The 18467-nt window shown below is 45.7% G+C and overlaps 2 protein-coding genes across 2 annotated transcripts in view; one reads left to right on the top strand and one right to left on the bottom strand.

Annotated features, from left to right (window-relative positions):
* Igfbp7 (insulin like growth factor binding protein 7) overlaps nucleotides 1–9703 on the top strand; it is a 61489-nt gene extending 51786 nt beyond the window's left edge. The window contains exons 2-5 of the mRNA XM_032916035.1: nucleotides 2806–2915; nucleotides 6883–6999; nucleotides 7587–7713; nucleotides 9444–9703. Of these exons, the coding sequence (XP_032771926.1) occupies nucleotides 2806–2915; nucleotides 6883–6999; nucleotides 7587–7713; nucleotides 9444–9463 (374 nt within the window). The 3' untranslated portion in view covers nucleotides 9464–9703. The remainder of the gene's footprint in view (nucleotides 1–2805; nucleotides 2916–6882; nucleotides 7000–7586; nucleotides 7714–9443) is intronic.
* Nucleotides 9618–18467, bottom strand: part of Polr2b (RNA polymerase II subunit B) — a 37391-nt gene continuing 28541 nt past the window's right edge. The window contains exons 19-25 of the mRNA XM_032916037.1: nucleotides 17599–17849; nucleotides 17429–17518; nucleotides 17117–17224; nucleotides 15551–15664; nucleotides 14839–14999; nucleotides 10511–10706; nucleotides 9618–9874 (exon numbers count right to left, since the gene is read on the bottom strand). Of these exons, the coding sequence (XP_032771928.1) occupies nucleotides 9785–9874; nucleotides 10511–10706; nucleotides 14839–14999; nucleotides 15551–15664; nucleotides 17117–17224; nucleotides 17429–17518; nucleotides 17599–17849 (1010 nt within the window). The 3' untranslated portion in view covers nucleotides 9618–9784. The remainder of the gene's footprint in view (nucleotides 9875–10510; nucleotides 10707–14838; nucleotides 15000–15550; nucleotides 15665–17116; nucleotides 17225–17428; nucleotides 17519–17598; nucleotides 17850–18467) is intronic.

Raw genomic sequence — 18467 nt, 5'->3', positions numbered from 1 at the left:
AGTCAGGCTGCTCCAGCCTGTGTGGGAAGGACAGAGCAGCAGGGGGCCCTCACGGAGGTTGGAGAAAGGAGTTCAAAGGCTATCGAGATCCGGTTGTATGACGTCCAAGCCGTGGGGTCTCAGAAGCCAAGAGGAAGCTAGGGAGAGGGCGAGCCCCACATTGTATATCAGGGCATTCAGGTTAGGAAATGTCTGAGACAAGGCCAGAAACATACATATAAACAGCCTAGCCCTGCTCCCTGTGTCCAGTTTCGCTACAAAAGAAGTCAGAAGTCCCAGCCGGGGTGTATGCTTCCTACTGGGACCCACGATCCACCGAGAAGGAAACATAAAATTGGAGCTTTCAAAAGTGATTGTTTTTGTGCATTCTTACAAAGGGAGAAAAGAAAAGAAAGAAAAAAAACTGCCCCAAGAGATTTGTTTTAAAAGCTTCTAATCCTTGAGATGAGTGGAAGAATCTTGTATAGCGGGGTCATTTCCTTGCGGTTTCGAGACGTTAATATGCACTGAAAATAGATGTTGGGAGGGGAGACTCCGTGGCCTGTGAATGCTGATTGCGCAAGAAAGTTTTCCAAGCCAAGAAGGGAAGGTTGTGCCTTTCCCAGGCCCCAGTACAAGATGACCCTGTAGTTAGATATTTAACTAGGCTCGAAGACCCCAGACAGAGGGAATAATTAACTTACTCGTTCCAGAAGCAGATCAGAGCATCCAGGGGGCGGAGTCTAGCATCCAGGAAGGCGGAGTCTAGCTCTTCGAAGCAGTGACTCTCTGTAGGAACCCAGGGTCCCGACTCTATGTCCTCTCCAAGGTGCACTGTCCCACGACTCTCTGAGGACCCAGGTAGCTGAAACCTGCCATTCCACATTAGTAGATGGGAAATAGTAATTGCTCCACTAAAAAGGGGCTGTGTGGGCTAGAGAGATGGCTCTGTGGGTAATAGTGTCTGCTCCACAAGCATGAGGACCTCTGTTGAGATCTCTGCCACCCATATGCAAGCCAGCGTGCTGGTGTGCAGCTGTTGGCGTAACACCAGCAGGTCACAGAGCCTCAGAGCTCAAGAGCCAACAAGTCTGGCCCGCTGGCGAGCTTCCAGTTCACTGAGAGAGCCTCTCTCAAAATTGAAGTAGAGAATGGAAGCTCACAGCTGTCTGTAATTCCAATGCCAGGACTTACGACACCTCACACAGACATATGTACAGGTACAAAACAGATGGGCCCAGGCTAGCCCATAAAATAAAAATAAATTTTAAAAAGCTGAAGTGGAGAGCAATAGAGGAAGACACTCAAAGTCCACCTCTACCTTGCGCGGCCACACGCAGCAAATAAGTACACATATGTCATTTTTAAAGTCAGTATTTTAGAGCAGCTTCATTAATGAAGGATAGATATGCAGGCCTTTCCTGCCGTGATGTTGGGGAGCTGGCCCCTCGGGGGGAAGGAGCAGCCATGAATCTTCCCATATCTGTGGACATAGAAGTGGGAGTTTCAGGGCCAAAGCAGAGATCTTCTGGTGATTATGTGCGTACGGGCTCAAGAAAGACTGAGCAGGATTGAAGTGCTGATCCTTTCTCCTGATCCTTGTTTACCTATCAGTCTCTTTCTCCTGTTGATTAAAGCTGGAATCAGCAATTTCCTTCTGTGAGGACCCGGATCTACAACATTTAGGCCACACGGTCTGGAATACAAACCACTCGGTCCTGCCGAGGCGATGGGAGGAGATGAGGCTGTTCCACTAACATTTATGGACATTGAATGAGAATTTCTCCTAGTTTTCACAGGCCATGAAACAGTATTATTCCCTTAGTTTCTCCCAAACATTTGAACAGCCTGCTCTTTGGAGGCCACACAGACATAACTAGGAAGCCAAGTTTGGTTCATGGTCCATAGTTTACCAACTCCAGGAACAGAGAGTCCTACAAGCTTACAGCAAAAGAGATGCCCACTATGGGTGGATTCTGAGTAAGGGCCTTTTTACTCACAGGAGATAATTACTGGGTTCCAGAACTCCCGAGAAGAGGAGATATCATCTGGCCTCTCCTGGCTGCCCCCACACTACTCACGGTCCCCTTTACTAATGCTTACTGGTGGGAACCCGGCCACTGAGAGCCCTGAAACCAGCCCCCTCCTGCCCTTTCTTTGGGAGCTTGGTCCCAACAGAAGGCAGCCATTATATTGAGTCTTTGCCCTCCTCACAAGCAGAAAGACCCTCTCCCCACCTTCTTTGAGACCCAGGCCCCCTTCTGTACCTTCTACCAATTCCCAGGACAGCCCCTCTTGAATCTTACCCAAGCCAAGACTGCCTGGGTGCTCTCAGCAGGTTTTAAAATAACTTCTTAGCTTTTTTTTATTTTTCTTTTGTTACACAAGGAGTGTCTGTTTGTTAGCACTGCCCTCGGAGTGAAGATGCTGGTCAACAAAGGAAGTGGAACATCAAGCATTTCAGAACTGAAATTTCTCGGCGTCAATGGGAAAAATCCCAGCTAACGCAAAACAGCTGGTAAAATAAAACTCACTGACGCTCGCCCGGCTGGGGAAAAGAAGACGGCGTTGTTAGATTTCTGTGAGATAAACAGATTTTCCCTACTAATGGCGTTTGTTGTTGTGTTTGGTGGTTTGCTAATTTCAGTTCTTGCCTTCCCTAAGAAGACGCTGGCGACAGGAAGAGGCCTGTTTGTCTGGGCCTTTGAGATGCACTTCAGATAATCCACAGAGGAGAGGGCCTCACACACAAGGATTTGCGTTGTCAGATCCTGACTGATGATGAACTACTAAAAGATGGACATAGCTTTCTGGCTTCTCTTGTAGGTCCTTCCATAGTGACGCCCCCCAAGGACATCTGGAATGTCACTGGCGCCAAGGTGTACTTGAGCTGCGAAGTCATCGGAATCCCAACCCCTGTCCTCATCTGGAACAAGGTCAGTAATGCAGGCCTCAGGGGAGCAGCATGCAACCCAGAAAGCTTTTGGCATCGCCCAGGGCAGTGGGAATGCAGACAGTGCAGTCTGCATCAAGGCCACCGCCCCACAACGATGAAGCCCGTGGCAGCTGCACCATCTCTACGTTAGCAAGTTATCTTTCCCGACCTCCATCAGGCCAATCCTGATTTTGGTAGCAGTGTCCAAGCAGGGAGTCTGAGAAACTCCCAATGAATCATGGGAATATCTAAACCCACTGTTTTCGTTGCTTTTGCCTTGCTGTGACCAAATACATACCTGACAGAAACATTCAAGAGAGGAAAGGTTCGCTTTTTTTTTTTTTTTTGGCTCCCAGGTTGAGCAGGAAAGACATGGTGGTATCACTCGTTCTGTGGCGGCAGGACTCTATACCAGAGGCTATGACGTAAAGAAGCATCTTCAAACTCATACTAATAGAGGAAATTTAGTTTTAAGTAAAACAGCAAAACCAGACACTCCTTTTTAGCTAGTTTGCTTCCTCAGCAAACTCAAAAAATGGGCGATAGTGTCAATTATTTTGTGTGCTTGTTGTTTGGTCAGAGGGGGGACCTCTGGGACTCTGGGGACGGCGGGGCAGGGGTAAGGGGGAGGCCTCATTGTCAGAAGTCTCTGGAACAGATTTCAGTTCATATAGCTGAGGGGCAAAAAGAAAGAGAAGGCAGTTCCAGCCGCCGGGCACAAATGTGATCAGGACTGGACTTCTTGATCTCTGCTCTCCATCTGTCGGCCTCACTTTCTCCTTCAGAGAGCTTCCTCCGCAGAGGGCAGAATTACCGTCACAGTTTAAAGACCTCAGAAGCAGCCAGAGCTTTTCCCGCTGCCTGGTTAGAAGCCTTAATCTAGATCAGGGCTCCTGGCAGCCTCTGGCGCCCCCGTGTGGCCAGAGGAATGCGGCCACTATGAAACTACCGGGCTTGAGCGTGGTTACCAGGAGACGCCTGGACCATGGTGTGGGCAGAGGTGACCTAGTTCTAGTACAGCAAGCCGATGACCCAGTTCTAGTACAGCTAGCTGTCCTTCACAGCTGAAACTTCCGTTAAATGGAATTATGGGACTCTTACCTCTAAATTGTGCTTCGGAAAGAGATACGGAAGGGAAGTAAGGCATGCCACTAATGTACCCTATGTGCTCATCTGGGCCTTCCCCCTAGCAGCTTATGTTCCCCAATGCCTATTTTGCGGCCAGTGGCTTGTGAGAGGGGGGAGCATGGCCAATAGTTTTCAAGGAAAGCCGACAAGCTTTGTTGCTTCTCAAGGGTCTCCATGGAATTTACGAATGAGAGGCCAGGGTGACTCGAGGACCCTAACTATATAGCCTCATTGCCAAGTATTGCAAAGAATAAGGTCTTCAGGCCTGGCTCTGTGGCACCCCGGCAAAATACACATGGATCCCAGGGGAAATGAGTCCGCCTTGGGAGGCTTTGAAGTTACATGGCTCTCTTTGGAATGCCAGACACCAGACAGAACTGGGAAGCTAGGGGGTTAGAAAGAGGGAACTAAGAGAAAAAGCCACAACTGCCTCCAACTCCCACTCCAGGACATCCAAAGTCCTCTTCTGGCCCCTGAGGGTAGATCCAAATTCACAGATATGTACATTAACGAGAATTAAAGTAAAATAACGGGGGACTGGAAAGATGGCTCAGTGGTTAATTAAGAGCACTGACTGCTCTCCCAGAGGTCCTGAGTTCAGTTCCCAGCAACCACATGGTGCCTCACAACCATCTGCAGTGGGATCCGATGCCCTCTTCTGGTGTGTCTGAAGACAGCGATAGTACAGTCATATACATAAAATAAATAATTTTTTTAAAAAGATAAAATAACAGTGCCAACAAGAAGTGGCACCCAAAGATGGATAGAGTTCTGCAGTTATTGGCACTTTTCTTTATTCCTTATTTACAATAGCAAAGGTTCTGGAAGAATCTGTTGCAACCAAACTACACTTGAGCTAGGTGTCACGGCGAATGTTCTGGGGAGAGTGAGACAGGGTGGTGAGTTTAAAGCCAACCCAACTGTATATCAAGAGATCTTGCAAAAAGATTAAACCTAGTGACTTCTTGGTCTCCCACTGATTCTCCCCCTGCTGACCATTTGTGACTAACAGGCTTGAGTTTGTGTTTGTTTGTTTGTTTGTTTGTTTGTAAGATTCTTTTTTTGTCACTTGTGGCTCATGCTTTTAAACCTAACACTCACTTGGGAAGCAAAGGTAGGCAGATCTCTGTGTTCCAGGCCAGCCTGGTCTATAGAGTTCCAGGACAGCCAGGCCTACACAGAGAAATCCTGTCTCGAAAAACAAACACGAGGTTCCTTTGGTTGGGTCATGTGTGTCTTCCTCTATTGTTTTCGTCTTACTTTTTGTTGGTGAGTGCGTGCGTGTGTGCGTGCGTGTGTCTGTCTGTCTGTCTGTCTTCCTCTATCACTCTCCGTCTTACTTTTTGACCTAGAGCTCACTGATTTGAACTAACCAGGATATACAGCTAGCCTCAAGGATCCTTGGGTCTCCACCTACCCTACTCTGAGATCACAGGCTCTGAGTCTTGTCTTACCAGTCTTTCACCTTTGAGCCAAATGCTCCTCCCCAAACATTACCCACTTTATTAACATAAACAGTTTCACCAGCTGCTTGGAAAATTCAAGGAAAAAAATGCTTATTTATATATGTCTTCATAGCTTTCTTTTAAAACTCTAAATACCTGGGTTTCTCTCAGAATCGGGGGGAACATGGAGAAAGTCTGGAAACCCCACTTAACAATTGCTTTATTACAGAAGGAAAAGGAAGCACCAGACATTGCAAGTCTTTCGCATTACAAAGACAATTGAAATGAACACTGGCTCGGCTCTTAAAGAAGCCTTGGTAGAATTAAAGAAAATTGTTTCATGGAGTTTTTCATTCGGTTATTTTAAGTCTTAAAATATATGTACCGAAACTGAGGTGCTAATGTGTTCAACACAACAGCAAAGTCCTTTTTCTTGTGTTCTTTACACCTTGTCCAAAGTTCTTATTAACATACTTTGACCTTTAAGATAGGTGGGAAAGGACAAGAAGTAAGGATTGGCTGTAAGCCAAGGGAGGCGAACTTGCCCTTCACACACAGCCTTCTGAATCTCTCCTCCGTAGCATGGACAGAAACGGGTCAGAAACGACAGTGTGAACTGCTTCATGCTTCCTTAGCCCTCAGAGCAAGTGGTAACTTCCTCTGGCCTCCAGCAGCTGCTTGTCTTGATGAGGTTGTTACAGGAAGAGCCCTCCCCACCCCCCAAGGTCCCAGACATCAGCATTGCATGACAGCCTACCGGTCAACCATGACAAAGCAGACAAAAAAAGAAAAAAAGCAAGCCCAGTACCAAGGATCAAAGGCACTAGTGAGAAAAGCACTAGTGAGAAAAGCACTAGTGAGAAAAGCACTAGTGAGTAAAGCACTAGTGAGAAAAGCACTAGTGAGTAAAGCACTAGTGAGAAAAGCACTAGTGAGTAAAGCACTAGTGAGTAAAGCACTAGTGAGTAAAGCACTAGTGAGTAAAGCACTAGTTTGCAGGGTGACCGTGCATACCCCACAAGTTTCCCAGAAAAAGCATAAAACATGGTTGCCTAAAAGCCAAATGGAATGGTACACCACCATTAATCCCAGCACTTGGGAGACAGAGGCAGACAGATCTCCCAGGTCAATGGAGTGCGTTCCAGGCCAGCCAAGGGCTACATAGTGAAACCCCGTCTCAAAACAAATCCAAACAAAAACCACCTTGCTTGGATAAAGTTGGCAGGAGGAAACCATTCTGCTTGCCAAGTGTTCAGAAAAGGAACAGTGTGAGTAAATTGTTAGATTTAATCTAATTACAAAGTCTGGTGGACACCTGGTGCAGTTCTGGGACTGTGGCTTTTCCAACTTGACGTTTTCAGTCGGAGAACTGAGGCTCTCCTTTTGATTCCCCAGGTAAAAAGGGATCACTCTGGAGTTCAAAGGACAGAACTCTTGCCTGGTGACCGGGAAAACCTGGCCATTCAGACCCGGGGTGGTCCAGAAAAGCATGAAGTAACTGGCTGGGTGCTGGTAAGTACCAGAGCTGGCAGCGGTTCCCTTCTCAGGAGTGAACACCAGGGGCATGGCAAAGGTTCCTGGTCACCTGCCTGAAATTATTTTTCTCCCATTTCTTTGAAGCAGCCCTGGTGTGGTACTGCAGATACAGCTACGGGAACTAACGGGAGAGCTGGAGTTACTTTATTTAAAAATAAATAAATAAATAAATAAATAAATAAATAAATAAATAAGAGAATTCTGCTCGCCTAAGCTCAAAGCAGAATTCTTACACAGAACTAAATGGCTCAAGCATTAATTATCGTTATTATTGGTGAACAAGTATGTGATTTTGCTTGACCTCTGATTCTGTAATTGATCACAGCACCTAGCAAGGCTCCCCCTCCAGCATGGATGTGCACCTACCCAAATTTTAACATTCACATTGTGATCAAAAGATATCCATGCTGTCGGAATATGGCTCATGGCACGGGACTTCACTATTTCTCATAGCAGCTCCTCTCCCACACCCCTGCTCATCACAGGGACCCTACTAGGTGTAATGGAAGCCACTAGAAAAGAGAGACCTCCACTGAGAACCAAAGAGCCTTTCTCTTTCACAGGTATCTCCTCTAAGTAAGGAAGACACTGGAGAATACGAGTGCCATGCGTCCAATTCCCAAGGACAGGCTTCAGCGTCAGCCAAAATTACAGTGGTTGATGCCGTACATGAAATACCAGTGAAAAAAGGTACGCAAGCCATCGTACCACTTAAAAATGAGTAGTGTGGGGTTGGGGATTTAGTTCAGTGGTAGAGTGCTTGCCTAGCAAGGTTCAGTCCCCAGCTCCGAAAAAAAGAAGAAGAAGAAAAAAAAAAAGAGTAGTGTTTTAATAATCAAGTAGCATGTACATCTATTAATACCATTCTGAAAAGCATGAAGTTCAGAAAAGCGTGAAGCCTGTTATTATAGCCAGATCACATTCCTCAAGAGAACACGTGGATGGATGACTGAGGGCTACCAGGACTTAGCTTTCACCTCATCTCGAGGATTCCTGTAACTTCTATGTGTCATTTCCCCTTTGTGCAGTGACTATTATATTCATCATTTAAAAGGAAGTGACCATGGTGTCAATCGGTCCTTTTCTTTGAGCTTTAAAAAAAAAGCTAGACAGGCATTGCTCTTCCAGGGAAACGGAGTTCAGTTTGCAGCACCCATGTGGGGCGGGTCACAACTGCCTGTAACTCCAGCTCCAGGAGCTCCTGTGGGCTCTTCTGGCCTCCACAGGCAGCCACATACTCACGGCATACGCTCACATAAAACACATATATACATAATAAAAATAAACTCTAAAAGAAACCAGCTAGAGAAAGAGAACAGGTTGGCAAATACTCAACTCTGTCCTACTCTTCCAAAGAACCCATCCGACAGTGTCACAGCAGGGCTGCCTTACATGTAGTTAGTGCTATTGGAGTGACGTCTGACCAGACACTCCCTCAGACCAAGAGCAAAGTTTCCTGTCAGCATGTGTTAGGTCCTCTCACTGGGCAGACCACTCAGCTGTGCCGGGAAAGGCATTATCAAGTAAATGTGTATTTGATCAGCAATTCCTCCTTTCTACCAAGACGTGTGGTAAATCCAGGCAGTGGAGCTCCCCAGAGCTGGGTCCCATGTCCGAGTCTGCACTGGAGCAGCACTCTTCTCCCTTAAGCTCTGAATGAAAGCTGGACTGCAAGATTGCTTAGCTTCTCTGGATCTCAACTTGCAAAATATGCCAGTCCAAGGTTATGGGAAAGCTCCCCTTTTCACACCTAAACACTGGCAGCATTGACTCTCTTACTTAGAACTGCATAGCTCACCCCCACGGGGCACTCCAGCATATCATGTAGGTAACTACTCATACATCCTTCATCCCCATGATTCTGTCATCCCACCACCTCACCTTTTAATGTGTATGAGCGGTTTACTTGCACACGTCTGCACCACATGCATGTAGTGCCCTCAGAGGCCAGAAGAGGGAATCAGATCCCTTAGGACTGGAGTTACAGGGGAGAGCTGCCATGGGGGTGCTGGGCCTCAAACCCGACTCCTCTTAAGAGCAGCCAGTGAGCTTAACTGCAGAGCTACTCTCTGGGCCCTGTTTGTTTTCTTGAAAGGATGAACATGCCCATAATCCCAGCACTTGGGAGGCTGAGGCAGGCAAGTTGCAAGTTCAAGATTAACCTGGGCTACATAGTGAGAAACTTTCTTAGAAAAAAGAGACAAGGGATGAGAGAGCAGATGGGAGGTCTTCCTAGGTTGCCCAGGCCTTTAACCCCTGGGTTTAACCAATCCTCCTGTCCCAGCCTGAACGCTGGTCTATAAGCTCATTACCATGCCCCGCTGTTAGCCCATGATTTATCATTCTCACTGATTAGAAGCTGACAGTATGCCGTACCATGAGCGTATGTGTGACTAATTTTTCTTTTTCTTCTGAAACAGGTGAAGGTGCTCAGCTATAAACCTGCGCATATATTAGCCTCTGTAGCTGACGCGCTCTCAGACAGCTGACAGCTGTAACCCCACTCCTGCCTGACATATTCCTTTGAACCTAACACACTAACACTTTATTACAGCCAGCTGATTTTACAGAGAAATCAAAGATAACGCATAAGACTATCTACAAAAGTTTATTGTTTATTTACAGAAAAAGCATGCAGAGCTTTAAACAAAACAAATAAAATTCTTATTACAACAGGAAATTTTGTCATTTTTTTTTTAAAACGACAGTCACCGAAACAAGATACTGCTGCTCACAGTATCGGACCATGAACTTCTGACCACTAAACACTCATCATCCGTGGTGCGATGCTCATGGACATGAGCTCCTGGAACAACAGCTTGCACGCATACGGCATTCGCACCAAGGAGATCTGCAGAGAGGAGAGAGAGTGATAAGCAGACTCGCAGCAAAGGCTCCCCTCCCTCCTCCAGAAAGGCTAAGGCTTTGGCACTCCGGGTGGACGAGTGGACTGTGAGCACTTGTCCTACGCTCTCCTCGGCAGGCTCTAACCAAGCAGGCTTTGTCTGCTCCTCCTCTCTGCTAACACAGCCAATATTCACCTTTCCTAACCGATGCATTTCAAGTGAGGCTTAAGAAACTCTTGGTTGGCTGGAGAGATGGCTCGATGGTTAAGAGCACTGGCTGCCCTTCCAGCACTGGCTGAGCTTGATTCCCAGCACCCACATAGCAGCTCATAACCATCTGTAACCTCCGCCCGATAACCCGACCTCTGTGGGTATTGCAAACACATAATGCACTGACACATAAAGGCAAAATAACCATAAGCATTATTTTAAAAAAAGTTTAGATTCCTTACTATTTCGGAGATGAATGGCTTTGTGAAATTGCTTTTAAGCTTGATTTAGAAAAGTCAAACTATCTTTCTTTGTCAAACTAGTATCTTGGAGACCTGCTATCACACCTGAAAATCCCAGCCTATTCCACTACACTAAATCTGCCATGACTACTGCCTAAGAACATCATGTAGGATAAAGTGTGCACACACCTGGGTCTTATTGCGGCATCCCCTGCATTCGTACGTGTGAGTCCTGGTGTTAGCGATTGCCATTATTCCACAGAGATTACAAACGTGAACCTGATATGGATCTGATGCTTCAAACAGCCTTTCTCTTAAGAACTGTGCTGCGCCATGCGCAATCTGACAGTCTCGCTCCATTTCTCCAAAGCGCAGGCCACCATCACTGTGGATAAGAAAACAAGCTTATTTGTACTCACTTATTTTGAGTATATGTCAATGCCAGACACACACATGTGTAGCGGTCAGAGGACAGATTGCAGGAGTCTGTTCTCTTCTGAGAATTGAACCCAATAGCTAGGCTTAGCAGCAGCACCTTTACCCACTGAGCCACGTCACTGGCCCTGAACCCATCCCATCTTTTCTTACAAAGAGCACTCTGACGAATGACAAGAGTAGCTGTAGCACATAACTAGGTCCTGACTTCTATGCCCTAGCGATCTCTAACCTGGTGAGGAGGGGAAAAGCCAAGCAAGCCATTAGTGTACTTCAGAAGGTCTCCAAATGAAGTAGACAGAAAACATAGCATATGCGTTTCCTCATCAAATACACTGTGGTACAGAGACTCACTGCACCATTTAATGAGTTCAGTCCTATACGTGAACATGCATTTAAGAGGTCAATCTCAATCGAATACCCTCTCAATAGGGATCCCCAGCCATGGCGCCTGAGGGGAAGAGTGCACAGTGACACACAATGGAACAGGTGAGTGGGACAGGTTTCCCAGGGGAGGCCATGCATTGAGATGGCCACACAAGAGGGTGTTGGCCTCCATAATGTAGCACATGCATTTGTGCACACAAGCATTACTGAGTAAAGCCAATGGCTTATACGGTTATTACAACAAAAGGCTCACTATTCAGCCTTACACAATACTACATAATGAGTAAGGACTACAAGGTAAGGAGCTGAAGGCACAGCCTTAGAGGTCTGTCTAGCCAACAACAGACAGACAGGTAAGAACTGGGCTCTCATCCATCTGTACTCTAACTCAGCAAGGCCTTCCAGTGACTAGCAGCTATGAGACGTGAAAAGGAAGGCTACAGATGGTCCAAGTCACACGTGGGTCACTGGGCGCCAACAAGGGACCAAACGGTAGCTCTGAAAGTGTAGTAAGTGCTTTTAGCCACTGACCCTTCTCTCAGCCCTGATTTGTTTCCAGTGTGCTCATGCTTACGACAGAGGCTGTCAAGTTACAGCCTGTGGGTGTAGAAGACCAAGCTACACTTCTAATACAGCGATACTCCTCCTCCTGTCACTGTGCTGGCACCCACACTGACTGTAAGAAAGCAAATAAAACTATCCTTAGGCAAGTGCAGGCAGAGGAACCAAGCTCTATAAGCAGTGATAGTTCCCCTCGCATGGAGAAGACCAGTTTTACTCCAGCAATAACACCAATTATGTTGATTCAAACTTTGTTACAGAACAAAGAAGTGAAAGGAACTGAACAAAGTCAACCTTTTACTCCAAGGAAAACAATTAAGGATGTACTTCAAATGATTAGAAATTTGAACTTCTGAGCAAAAATTAGAATTTTACAAAATTACCGCTACTTCACACCCCAAGTCTTCCTATACTTAAGTGTTTTCCTAAAAGCATCTGTAGAGAGAGAACAAGTGTGGGTTTTTTTCTTTTGTGTGGAATAGAATTTAACATTGGAAAAATCTGTATAATTCAGTGAGTCTGTATTTCCTAAATGATTAATTGTGATGCTGTACAGCTGTGCATGCAACACACAATTTGGCAGAGGGAACAAGCCTGAACTAGGAACTTGCACATTTGCCAAGTACTCTACCATTAACGGGCATCCAAGAAAGGCAGTGATTTTAATGTAGCAAATTCACTGATGAGGCTTTCAACTTCTCATTACAAGTAGCGTAAAATAACGAAAAGGCTAACCCATTCTTAGTCTGGCTACTCTCTGGCCCCGGTGGTCTCACCACCTCCATGACCTCCAAGCACCCACGCTATCGCCTCAGGGCACCAGCAGGCCTGGCCTGCTCTCATCCCGGCAGGCTCTCTGACTCAGGGCTCCAAAATCTCTCCACCCAACTCAGTTCCCACTCTCCACCAACTAAGTTCCCATGGCGTGGCTGGCTGGGGTGTCCCGCCACCGTATCTTTCTCTGGAACTCAGGTTGAGTCACAATGTGAAGGAAAACACCAAACAATCTTAGTTTAGAATCCACGGGTAACACAATCGCTGGGTGCAACAACTAACATCCTAATTTGTACACCATTTTAAATTAAATCCTCTGGTGGCAAATCCTGACAGATCTGCAATCTAAACCGGGGCCTCTTGTCTGCTACACCTTGTCTTCTCAGCTCTCCCCGTCCAAATGCACTAGACTTGGAGAGATGGTGGCTCAACAGTCAAGACCATGTGCTGCCCTTGCAGAGGACCTGAGCTCAGTCCCCTGCATCCACTCACAGCTCAGAACTGCTTGTAACTCCAGTTCCAAAGGACCCCACACCCTCTTCTGGCCTCTGCTATCACCAGCGTGCAAGACAGTGCACACAAATATATGCAGGCAAAACTCCCATACACTTTTAAAGTAATTAAAAAAAAAGAGAGAGGGAGGGAGGGCGGGAGGGAGGGAGAGAGGGAAAGGAAGGAGAAAGGGGGGAGGGGAAGAGAGAAAGAGAGACAGAGACAAAGAAATGTTTAGCTGGCCTCATGCCAGTATTCACACCATTTGAGAGGCTGGGGCAATGCCATAAGTTGAAGGACATTCTAAACTACAGAATCTTTTATTCTCCCCTCCCCTCTCCCTCTCTCCCTCTCTCCTCCCTCTCTCTCTCTCCCCCTCCTCCCCCCTCCCTCCCCCTCCCCCTCTCCCTCTCCCTCCCCCTTCCCCTCTCCCTCCCCCTCTCCCTCCCCCCCTCCCTCCTCCTCTCCCTCCCTCTCCCTCTCCCCCTCCTCCTCCCCTCTCCCTTCCCCCTCTCCCCCCTCTCTCTCTCTCTCTCCCTCTCTCTCCCCCCTCCCTCCCCCTCCTCTCCCTCTCCTCTCCCTCCCTCTCCTCCTGCCTGCCTCCCTCCCTTCATAGAGAGAAAACAGGAAAAAGAAAGAGGAAATTACAACTTCTCAAGCACAGTGGTGCAGTGGTGCAGTGGTGCAGGCTTACAGGTGAGGCCTGCAGTGTGAGCCTCCTGTGGGAGGCTGAGGCAGGAGGTTACCATGAATTCACAGTCAACCTGGCCTTCATAGTGAATACCAGGTCATCCAGGATTATATAAAAACATACTGTCACAGGGACAAAAAATACTGGCTCAAAAATAAATGAAAATGAAGATTTAGAAAGGACAAAAACTAGAGTAGCTCTTCATTTTAGTATAGCAACAAAAAAATACCATTCTTCTCTTCTCCAACCATATCTATCTACGTGACATCAGAGCTCTCTCAAATACAATACCGAGCTAATGAGATGGTTCAGTGGGTAAAGGTTCTTGCTGAATTCAATCCCCAGGACCTACATGGCGAATGGAGAGAAGCAAATTCCTACAAGTCATATTCTGACCTCCACACTCACACCTTGGCTTATGCACACCTACACACACAATAGACAAAGGTAATAAAAACATTCTTCTCAAACACAATATGGAGCTTGTGTGGTGGCACACACCTATAATTCCAACCGTGTGGAGGTGGAGGCAAGGCACAGCAGTGTAACAAGAGTTTGAGTCCATCCTGTGCTATTATGAGACTCTATGGGAAGAAAGAGTGAGATGAGGAAGAGAGGAAGGGAGGTGGAGAGAGAGGAAGGGAAAGGCAAAATATTGCAATGGAATTAATTCAGAAGTAGAAGAGTCCAGGTGCCTTCTAGCTCACTAAAGAAATTTGCAAAAAACTGTAAGCCAATGAATGTCACCTTTATCACTAAGTTTACTTAGAAATATACCAACTTTTCATTAAGCATGTACTAATATGTAATGGTTTTGCCTCTGCTTTTAAATCAGTATTTTAGATTTCAGTCTAATCTCTGCTGTCATGAAAAACATAGCTCACATGAAGAAAGGTTCTCTGAGGGTCCAGAGATCAGAGGTTACATAGTTATATCCAAAGGAAACTGTACGACCACTGGATCTGGTGAACACAGCAGAAACAAGGTGGGGTCTGGCTCCCTGGAAGAGCAGTTGCCTAGAGTGTTCACAGCCCTGACTTTGAAGGAGACACTGTTCAAGTGAGGATCAGGAACACAGGCAGTCATCACACCACTGTCTCTACTTACACGTGCTTTACATTTTCAAGTGAATGGCTAGTTAAACAGAACACAAACGCCACAGCTGCAGCTCCCTTACCGAGATCTGCCCTCCATGGGCTGTCTGTTAAGAATCTGAATGGGCCCCCGAGCACGAGAATGAATTTTGTCATCCACCATATGCTTCAAACGCTGGTAGTAAGTGGGGCCAATAAAAATCTGCGATGTGATTTTTCGACCAGTGAATCCATTGTAGAGCACCTGAAAACAGAGATTTTGTCACACATGACTAAAAACGTAACAAGCTCAGAAACGCATGTGCACTTGCTCTGTACTGCTATTTACACTAAAATCAACCCAGCTTACAATGAGACAGCACTTACCTGGGATGACAGGGTAGAGACTAGAAGGGACTTTCAGGGTAGAAAAGCATCTGGGTGATTTCTTTTCTCAGTGTGGGTGCTAGACTCAGTGTGTTTACTTTGTGGAACTTCATCATGCTGTATGCTTATGACTTGCACAATTGAATGCTTTTTTTTTTTTTTTTAAGATTTATTTATTTATTCCATGTATGTGAGTGCACTGTCACTGCCTTTTGACAGACCAGAAGAGGTCATCGGATCCCATTACAGATGGTTGTGAGCCACCACGTGGTTGCTGGGAATTGAACTCAGGTCCTTAGGAAGAGCAGTCAGTGCTCCTAACCGCTGAGCCATCTCTCCAGCCCAGCTTTCTTGTATATATAAAGTACACCACACAGAACATGCTTGTTACATACAGGTCAGAATGTGCTCTTGTGATAGCAAATATACCTCATTTCCTCTGAGATGGTAGCCGTAGTCAGATAAAAGATTAGAAATCTTCTGCACATTGACAGCATCATTAAACGGAGTGGCATCACCAATTTCACCCTTGTTCGCAGAGACCTTTAGAATGAAAGCAAGTATGGGAGAAGTCACACATCAATAAAGATATACCCGATTTAAAAATGTTTCCTATAAAAGGCAAGATTTTGAAATTAAAAATGGTTATAAAAGTTGTGTAATACTGATATGCATTTTTTTAAATGTTTTACCTAAGATCCTTGTAACAAAGTAATTGCCTAAAAAGAGAGGCTAAAATGCTCTCCAATAGAAGTCTGTCCATGGGACACTATTCTACTTTAACAAGACACCCAAATCCAGAAAACTTACCCTGAAAGATAAAACACAGCTGATACCAAAATTTAACATTTCCTAAAGCCATATTAAACCAACTGTCTGAATTAAGTTATCTGTAGAAAAAAGCTGCTGCTATAACCACAAATATATATATACAAAGGCTGTATGTGCTGTATCTTACAAATAAATTGGTCTTGAGCCCCAATGGTACAATTGGCTAGCACAAGTTACTCAGGCAAAAATTCTTTCTTGGCAATTTTGTGTGTGTGCAAACATGTGTGCTGGTATATGTATATATGTAAGGGAGGAATACACATCCATGTAGAAGCCAGAAGAGGGCATCAGGTTGCTGGTTAATTTGTCAACCAGAAACAAGTGAGAGGCATCCGGGAGGCAGGAGCCTGAGCTGAGGAGCTGCCAGTGGACTGCTCTGTGAGGACCGATCTGTCCTGATTAACGTAGGTGTACTAACGAGGGCTCAGTGCACGAGAGGGCTACCATCCATGAGCAGGTGTGGTCCTGGGACATCCAGAAAACAAACTGGGCAAGCCCCGGGCACCGGGATCCTGCATGGCCTGTTTCAGTTCCTGCCTTGAGTTCCTGCCCTGACTTCCCTTCACGACAGGTAAGACTGTAAGCCGTGGATGAAATAAACCCTTTCTTCCCTATGTTGTTCTATCACAGCAACAATCAAAAGCTAATGCATCAGGTTTCTTGGTCCATCATCCTTCATATCGCCTGAGACAGGTCTCTCCTCCTGAGCCTGGAGCTGGGCCAAGCCACAGTGATCTTCTGTCTCACACATCAACACTGGGTTACAGCCTCTTCCCACACACACACTCTTTGTATGTTTAATTTATTTACACAGAGATCGGAAGTCAGCGTGCAGGATCACTCCTGTCCTTGCAGCATGGGGATCAGGTCTGAAGTCAGGCAGCAGGCTTGCTAACATTTTTCCCAGCCCCAGGTATTACGACTCTTTACGTGAATAAACAGGTCATCACGCTTGCACAGAAATACCCCTATCTACTAAGCTATCTCCCTAACCACCCAGATTGCTTAAAAATAAAAAAGGATGAAAAAGTGGAATAACTAATCTGAAAGCAGGAAAATATCATATTTGCTTTTAATCAACTTGGCTCAATGATCAGAGCAATGCTCACCAAAATGAAAGACACATCAACTTGGAACCTATTGTTTTTCAGGACAAAATCTTACCTTCCCTTGGAGACATTCAATCAAGTGACCAATCGTCATCCGAGAGGGGATGGCGTGGGGGTTTATGATGATGTCAGGAGTTATACCTTCACAAGTGAACGGCATGTCCTAAAAAGAAAATTGTAAAAAACTTAAGAGACAAAGCTAGACAGACCTGATACTGCCCAAGGAAAAATGTGAATGCCCTAATTCTTTGTCAACATGATGGGTTAACAAACACTAAAATTTCAACAACAAAAAGGTTATAGGAAATTTTAATTAATCTTTCAATACAACTCTGAGTTAAGCAAGAGAAAGACTGAGGACACCTACCTCTTGTCTATACTGAATACCACAAGTACCCTTCTGACCATGTCGGCTAGCAAATTTGTCTCCGATCTGCGGAATTCTAACAGAGCGTACCTGGTTTCACACAAAAATGGGTTAGAAACTGAAATGCAATTATTTTCTAAAATGATCTACATGAATTAAGCCACACTTACCCTTATTTTACAAAATTTATATCCTTCCTGGTTGAGAGTGACCATGACCTGGTCCACGATGCCTGTCTCACTGGTTCTGAGGAAGGTGCTGCAGTCCCTCTTGGTGTAGCGCCTGTTGGTGCTCTCCAGCTCATCCTCGTTCTCAGGAAGGGTGACCGTTTTGCCTATAATAACATCGTCTCCCGACACACGGACCCCTGGCGCTATCAAGCCGTCATCGTCCAACTTATCATAAATGGCATGCCTCATGCCTGTGGAAACAGACGGGGAATTTCCTTACATGACACTGAAGAAAAGTATTTAAAATGCCACTTAACTCCCCCAACACACATGAGAAACTACATACATAACTCTGTTCCACAAATATTGTTCATTGTTGTCCTTATTCCAAACTCTGCACTCTGATATCATAGTTTATACCTGGGCATGGTAGCACACGCCCTTAATCCCAGAGCTCAGGAGGCAGAGGCACATGGACCTCTAAGAGTTTGAGGCCAGCAAAGGCTACCAATCAAAGACCTTGTCTCAAACTGGGGGTGGGGAAATAGCTCAGCAGTTAAGATCACTAGCTGCTCTTCCAGAGGACCCAGGTTTAATTCCTAGTACCCACAAGGCAGCTCATAACCATCTGTAACTCCTATCAGATGTCTTCTTCTGGCTTCCAAGGTCACTGGGCAAAATACAGGCAAAATACTCATACACATAAAATAAAAATGATTTTTAAAAAAGAAAATAAATTTACTAAGAAAAACAAAAAACAAAGCAAACAAACAAACAAACAAACAAACAAAAAAAATGGAACCAAACAGTGGGAAGTCGGATTCTATGGAGAGAGACAGTCCATAGTGTGTGGCCACTGTCACATGAGG

This window comes from Rattus rattus, chromosome 11 (assembly GCF_011064425.1).
Source record: "Rattus rattus isolate New Zealand chromosome 11, Rrattus_CSIRO_v1, whole genome shotgun sequence".
Classification (NCBI taxonomy): domain Eukaryota; kingdom Metazoa; phylum Chordata; class Mammalia; order Rodentia; family Muridae; genus Rattus; species Rattus rattus.
This window is presented reverse-complemented; position numbering and strand designations above follow the sequence as displayed.